This window comes from Triturus cristatus, chromosome 4_1, assembly GCF_964204655.1.
Source record: "Triturus cristatus chromosome 4_1, aTriCri1.1, whole genome shotgun sequence".
In the NCBI taxonomy this organism is placed as follows: domain Eukaryota; kingdom Metazoa; phylum Chordata; class Amphibia; order Caudata; family Salamandridae; genus Triturus; species Triturus cristatus.
In genome coordinates, this window is record NC_140585.1 from 24,783,188 (window position 1) to 24,790,851 (window position 7,664).

The 7,664-nt window shown below is 49.2% G+C and overlaps 1 protein-coding gene across 1 annotated transcript; it reads right to left on the bottom strand.

Moving 5' to 3' along the window:
* Window positions 1-1,268: 1,268 nt before the first annotated feature.
* LOC146839353 (uncharacterized) lies at window positions 1,269-4,825 on the bottom strand. Its single transcript, XM_085651346.1, has 3 exons — window positions 4,120-4,825; window positions 3,672-3,741; window positions 1,269-2,945 (listed from the first exon to the last, which is right to left on the bottom strand). The coding sequence occupies exons 1-3, from the start codon at window positions 4,147-4,149 to the stop codon at window positions 2,590-2,592; spliced, it is 456 nt and encodes a 151-aa protein (XP_085507472.1). The 5' UTR covers window positions 4,150-4,825; the 3' UTR covers window positions 1,269-2,589.
* Window positions 4,826-7,664: the final 2,839 nt, after the last annotated feature.

Below are 7,664 nucleotides of genomic sequence, written 5' to 3' on the forward strand. Positions count from 1 at the left end.
TTTACTCAGGTTAGACCAGCGCTTGTATATCTTCAATCAATGAGTAATGTCCGGACTATTTTTCATGTTGCTAACTTCTTAGTTGCTGCTGTTCGTATTAACAATAAGAAAAAGAACAGAAAAGCAGGTGCAGGATTAGACACACTCTGATCTGATATGATGCTGTAGTTTTTATTGGGTTTTTAATAGGAGGTTATGATTTTAATATGTTCTTAAACCTTAATATTTATCAATGATTTTAACTGTCTAGAATTTTTATGTATACCCCTGTATGAATTTGTGGGGACTGTGTCTCTTGTCCCTGTTTATTCCCTCTATAATGATAACTATTGATGCCATGTCTGTGCTCCTTTTTTATTGATGTAATATTTCTGTGAATGTCTCTTTTTATGATATTAATTTTATCGATTAAAAGTATTTTTGACTGACTGACTGGCATCGTAGTGGTGCAGTCACTGTATGCTGTGGTGTCTCCAGCTGACTCTGTGCCATTGTGAAGTCACTGAGGTGGGTGATTCTGCTGGTGCACTGCTGGGTTCAGGTCTGCTTTGTGGGAGGATGCCACCCTCTTCTTCCTCATCATCATCACCTCCCACTGTGATTGCACTCATAGCTGATGTTTCTTGGCTCTCCTCCTCACATTCACCACCTCAACAAAGTTCAGCAATTTTTTTAAGGTGCTCTTCCCACGTGATTGTGTGGTGTTTTTTCATATGGGTCATTTGGTCTCCCAAACCATAATTTGCACCAGGCTTACCTCAAACATTTGTGTGGCAAATGCTGCAAAAGCTACAGTTGGAGATCACCTTGGTGGAAATGGGACCTCGCTTGTGAAGTTGTGATGCCTTCCCTTGAAGCAGGTTGAATAGCCATGTCAGACTCCTCTGTGTCACCTTCCACAATGACTGCCTCATAATCATCCTCCTCTTCCTCCCCTTCCATAAGTCTAAGACTTTCAGGAACTTTTCTTTTCCCTTCTGCCATGTAGTTCCTACTAATCCATACAATCTGCATGTTTGTTGGACAACATAAACTAAGGGCTTGGTGTCTTGACTGGTTCTGAACACCCCTGCAGGATTTGTTGGCCTATGTCCAGCTAGCTCACAGTGCCACAGTAAGCCCCGCTAACCTTTGGGAGACAATGGTTTCTGACAACCACTGAACATGACAACCCTGACCCCTCAAGGATCGTGGAAACAGCACAGAACCTTTTCGCTCAGTCACTCCTTCTTACTTTTGATCAGAGAAATATACAGAATACACAGTGGGATGTTTCCAAGCTATTTATTGAACCAACATTATTTATGTATAGAATGCATGTGCAGCAATAATCTGTAGACAGATGAAAGTGATTACAAGCACCAAAAGCGTAAATAGTTGATATAGCTCTTCCATGGTGACAAAACAGTTCATACGTGCAGGCATATAAAACAAGGCAGTAATCTGGCGTACTCCTACTATGCGAACCCTACTCTAAGTGTACCTAGAGTGTGTGTAGGTGTGGAGCCAAGAATCCCCCCAAAGGACGGTCCAACTCCATTACCTGATGGGAGAGAATGAAGGGCCCCATCTTGGTCATGAACTGGACACCCCTCAGGAGAAGTCAGTCCTCTGCGTGGTGAAGTCTCAGCAAGTGGGGACCCTCAGTGTCACCTGAAGTGCCTCCTCTGCCAATCTAGTGGGATGCTCATCTTTTATAATAGGAAGCAGCCTTGCGATGTGCGTATAGATTAGGGATGTAATGGATATGTAGATAGCCCTGGATGAAGATAGAGATGACGTCTGTACATAGGTGAAGGGAGACCTTGCACATGATATTCAGGGCATTGTGATAATATTGTGCGAAGCAAGATGTGTAAACAACTTTAGCGTCAGAGAAACGAATCCAACATTGTTGAGCACACATTATTGTGTAAAACATGTGGTGATGGTAATTCACACATACCAGGTGTAAACTTGCATTGCGACAGTCAAAATTAGACAACATGACATTGCCATGGTACTTAAATGTTAGCCCCGACAAATGGCATGAGACTGGTTACCTCACCAGATTCTAGTTTGTCTCCCAACGCCACACTACTTTCTGTGGACACGCACTCCCGTGGGCCATTCTGTGGGCTCTGCCACATCCCTTGTGGATCCTTCCCATGCAGAGGAGCTCCTAGTACTGCACCTCCTGCATGTGGTTACTGGTGCCAAGAGACTACTGTGGTTGAATGCCTCCTCACTCTCCCCTCCACCCAGTACATTGCTGCCCACATGATGCAGTCTGAAATCGCTCCATGGCATTGGCGACCTGTATGAGTCCCCTGGCCACATCCCCACAGCAATGGCTCATCTCCACCTGCATAACCACAGTACGACAGACAGCTGAGCTGTGGTTGTGCTCAGGTGGTTGATGGCCCTGGTGTAGCCATCTAAGTGCCCTATCAAATGATGGTGCCTTTTGCATTGGGACACATGGTCTTCCTGCATCACCTTGCATAACTCGTGGATGGCTTGGCTGACATTTGTAAAGTTCTTATTCGTGTCCCTCTGTCATTCCACCACTGCTGTAGTGAGCTCCTTCATACCTAGTCGTGCCTGCATTTACCCCATGTTCCTGCATTGTAGATGCTGCCTCTTCAACATTTGGCTCTCCTGCCCACCCCAAACGACAGAAACATCTTCTGCAGCTCCCATGTGAACCCTTGCCCTGCGCCTCCGGTTGTGGACGTTGCTGCGCCACATTTGTACTTGGGGTCTTGGTGTGGGGGTATGCCCAGCCTGTGATGTTTGAGCGTCTGGTTGGCTCTCCTCTTCTGTTTCAAAGGCAGGTAGTAGTGCCACTGTGGTCTTGCGTCTTGTGGGTGCAGGTATTGTGTTTGCTGGGGCTACTTGTGTCTCCTCTCCTGACTGGGCCTCAGTCTCCTGGGTGTCATGGCCTTCACCTTCAGCAGCTGCATCTGTGATGGCAAACAGTGCAAGTTCAGTATTGTTTTGTACATGTATGTCACATTGCACAGGGTATTGTTCAATAAAGTTTATTGGTAACACACAGTGGGGCATATTCTCAAGGAACTATTGGCGAGTTATCGGCACTTTAGCACAGCCAAAGTCGCGCTAAATCTATTGCCCCATTGACAAGCCGGTGCAAACAGCCGATATCACCAGTTTTCCGGCAATAGCATTCTCAAAATCATCGCCACGGATGACCCGGCAACTATCGCTAATGAGATGCAGAGTAGGCGTTCCCGAGCAAAAAGCCGCGACAACATCACTCCACAACATTCTCAACAACCAGCCAGATCGGTGATAAGATCCCAAAACAGGCGATAAGGCGTGTTAGCAGCAGGAAACTAACACCTGCTTTGACCTGGTGTAAAATCGGACAACAGCCGCCACTAGCCAAGGGAGCACAGCCCATAGCCAAACATGAAGAACAACAGATGCCCCAGAGCAACTGAACTTGCAGCCCGGAGCCCCAATAGGGCAACAACACCCACCGTCTTCATCCCCAGGACCACACCACCCACCCCCCTCCCTTTGGACAAAGAGAATATCAACACCACAAAACCATGAACCAAACAAATCGCCTGAAGTGCACAATCACAACACCTAACAAACAGGTGCGGCCAGAAAAATGGAAATCATACATTCAAATCATATAATCCAAATAAAAACTGTATTACAGATAAAACGAAAAACAACAATCTTGAAGAGGCACGGCGGGTCTTCTGAGGGCATTCTGTAAGCCACAGCCTGCAAGACAGAAATACAGATAAGAAGGTGTGTCATGCGCCCATCAAGGTACAGAGAGAGAGAGATCGAAAGAGAGAGAGAGGGGGAGAGAGAGAGCTAAAGAGAGAGAGAGAGAGAGAGGGGGAGAGAGGGAGAGAGAGAGAGGGAGAGAGAGAGAGAGAAAGAGAGAGAAGGAGAGAGAAAGAGAGGGAGAGAGAGAGAGAAAGAGAGAGAGAGGGAGAGAGAGAGAAAGAGAGAGAGAGGGAAAGAGAGAGAGAGGGAAAGAGAGAGAGAGGGAGAGAGAAAGAGAAGGAGAGAGAGAGAGAAAGAGAGAGAGAGGGAGAGAGTAAGAGAGGGAGAGAGAGTACCGAAACTGCAGACCCAGGCCTCACTGCTCACCTGCAGCCACAGGTGTGTCTCCAACCACATGCCGGTACACGTTGCAGTCCCAGAGGTCCCTCATCTGAAACAGTTTCCAGAGACATGAATGTCAGTCCATACAGTAGCACAAGCCATCCGCGCTTGCCCGCCCCTGTGAACACAGGCTGCTGCACCCCAGCCCCTCCCGCTGCCCAGCCGAGATTGCCCGCCCCTTCACAACCAGGCCTCCCTGCTCACCTTCTGCCAGCGGCGTGTCTCCAAGAGGGCCCACCACGTGCCGGTGGGAGCCCCAAGCTAGGGGCCCGCGACCATGGCACCCTCCACATCATGCAGCCCCGCACTGCAGGCCACCAGGTCACACAGTTGATTCGGGGTCTTGATTTTGCTCTGGCAGAGAACATATCAGTGCACCCGGCCTCATCACAGGCTGCACACCCGCTCAGCCCTATAGGTGCCACCAACTCTGTGAACAGCGAGGAGACAGCACGTGGCGGTAGGCTCGCACTGCCCGCTGGCTCAGGCCTACACTGCGGTCCAGTAGGGCTCACACAAATGCCACCATTCCGGACCGTCTGGACGGCGCATCATCACAGGCTGCACACCCGCTCAGCACTTAAGGTGCCCCTAACTCAGTGCACCGAAAGACACTGTTCCGTGGCAGTGTGTCTGTGCCTGTCGCAGTGTATCCGGTGCCACCAAGTCTGTGCACTGCAAGCCAGGACCCTTTATGATTGAGTCCCATGGTGCGGACGCCATTATGTCACCCCCGGCACTGGGCAATGTGCTGTGCCTGGGCCCTAGGCCCTCAGGCAGAAATGATAACCACATGGAGACACCAAGTTACAGAGTGGAAATGGCATCCAGCACGTGCGCCATGCCTTTTTCATCGGCAGGGTCACATTTCCTGTGACCCCTGTGCCGGATGAGTGTGGTGTGGGTGTAAACCATCTATGAGGGAGTGGCTGTGGCATGCTGACAACTAGACCTGTGAGCAGCAGATCCCTACAGGGAAGAGGACCTGCGACATGTAGCATTGTTGCCCCCCTTGTGAGCGTAAGCGGAGTGGGCTGGCCTGGCGTATGCCAGTCCAGCATAACGGTGTGAACAATGACCCTGGGGGCTCTGGGTGTGGTTCCGTACATGCCTGGACAAGGAAGTGACTGGTGCGTGTGTCTCCGTTCTAGTGTCGGCACCACCTGGCACACAATCGGCAATGTGTCACCCTGTGACCCATGTCCCACAACATGACCAACATGGACGTAAGGTGAAATCATTGACCCTACATGCATCCATACCGCCACACTTGCGAGATCATAGACATGACACATCGGTGTGAAAATGAATGTTTAATGCACATTCTGTGGAGTGTTGCAGCTGGAGCACTACAGGGCCATGCAAACCCCACTTTACATTGTCAGCCCGTGGAGGGCCAGCCAGAGTCCTGCAGGGAATGACAAGTACATCAGTAGAGGAGGAGTTCAGTCCACAGTCTGATAGCTGTGTCATTGGTGACCAAACAGAATATAGCAGTCCATGTCGAGGTCCAAGGTGAGTGTCGTAGAGTGCATCAGGCGACAGTGGAAGGTGATGATGCAGAGGGCAGAACCAAGCAGAAACAGGCCAAATGGCGGGGATGAATGCTACCGCTTCCTTCTGACCACAAGGGCAGATTCATCCGCATCTTCGTCTTCTGCTGTTTCATGTGCCTCACATGTTGGTGGTGGTGTTCTGTCTCCAGCACTGTGTGGCAGTGACACCTCAGGGGCCGGAGGTGGAATGTCCGCCACACTGTGTGGCTCTGACACATCAGGGGCTGGAGATGTGGATGGAGTGGTAGCAGCAGCATGCATCAGCGCCAGACCTTGTGGCAGCAATGCCATGAGGAGGGTCTTTATAGCATTGAGGGAACCAGCTACCTCTTGCTGGTGTGTAGTCGTGGCAGCAGCTCTTTCCGCATGTGTCCGCTCCATGTTCTCCATGAGCCTCTGCATGAGTCCCAACTCCTGGGCGAGCTCGTTGGAGATACTCTGACTAGACTGTCGTTCTTGTCGCAGAGTCAGGACTCTGGCGATGTCAGCCATGGTTTGTTGGAGGGCATGGAGGGGACTGTCAGTGTTCGTTAGGGATTGTGAGTGGTCCCTGATGGGACTTAGACACCCACAATGGCGTCTAGTTTGTCTGCCATGCGGTCGAACCCCACCGTCACCTGCTCAGCCAGCTTCTCCTGGCACCCCAACACACGGCGTTGGAAGGCCATGTGTTCGTCGTGGGGGTCCTGGAAGGCAGCCGTGGTGGTGGGTGCTGCCTGCTGTGTGTTCTGTGCAGGGGTGGGTTCTCCTCGTAGCAGCTGGGCTGCCCTACTCCTGGAAGTGGGCTACGGAGGCTCTCCACGAGCTGTTGGAGGGCGTCGGAGTCGAAGGTGTGGTGGTCCTCTTCGTCATCAGAGAAGAGAGGTTGGGACTGCTCTGCAGGAGGTGTTAAATTTCCCTCTGCAATGTGAAGGGGAGATGCAGTTTACATTGTGTTTACATGTATGTTGACGCATTGTACATGTTTAAATTCTGACTGAATGACAGTGATGCAGCGGAGTTTACCAGCTCTACTCATTCATACACACAACACTCGTTTGGGCCCATACACATTCATACACGCAATGAGCTGGCAAATATCCACTGGTCATCAATTTTATCTTAATCTAGGAAACCTTTACACCAGACCTCTTACCATTCCTGTCTCCTGAGTAATTGAACGTGCGATAAGATCTAGTAGTAGATTAGAATAGGGAGAATAATACAATAATGCATTTATCTTTTATTTAAAAGAACCACAGACTCAGAATTAATAATTTTGTGAGTCAAATCAAATACACATAAATATACCAGAAATCTCCATCAGGCAAAATAGTATAATTAGTTTATAATCTGTTTGCATTAATAAGTTCTTGCAATGACAGCACCTGAGGAGAGAAAGGACAGAGAGCAAGTACGAAGCATTTACCCTACAGATATATTTACCTTAAATGGTGTGAGGACCCCGACATCAAGAGTCAAGAACTCAGGACAGGTTCAGGACAGGGAAAGGTGACCTCTTCTAGTGCAACGCCAGCATTACACCCCTCTCTGGTGCTATTCTCTCCTGCTGGGGCGCGTCCGAAGCCTTCCCTAGAAGTGCCTACTCGGATTCTTCTGCAAATTTTCCCTAGTGTTGGATTCTTCAGTCAGATTACAGAAAAATCGGGCAGCATCTCAGCATAGCATCAGCATCTCAACATCAAGTGTCAAGTGTGACTATCTAGAACTTACCTCTGTTATACCAAATTCAAGTGTGTGATCCGCCCCCAAATGTTTCAATTCTATGTTCACCCGCAATTTGATTGGGCCAAGTAGTGGAGTGAGGACATCACACCATACCAAGTGCAATATTTTTCTTTAGTCTATTGTCTAATTCCCCGCCCCATAATTTTAATACCCACAAGCTTTATTCCCACAAGCATTTCATATGTGGATCGGAAAGTCTTTATACATTGTTGCCCCTTTTCTTCCTCTGGTAGGGTCAGAAGTTTG

Coding starts and splice junctions, on each gene's coding strand:
- LOC146839353 (XM_085651346.1), bottom strand. CDS start 4,149: ATGTGGTTGGAGACACACCTGTGGCTGCAG. Junction 3,742..4,119: donor AGACACACCTGTGGCTGCAG/GTGAGCAGTGAG, acceptor TCTGTCTTGCAG/GCTGTGGCTTACAGAATGCC. Junction 2,946..3,671: donor TGTTGTTTTTCGTTTTATCT/GTAATACAGTTT, acceptor TTGCCATCACAG/ATGCAGCTGCTGAAGGTGAA.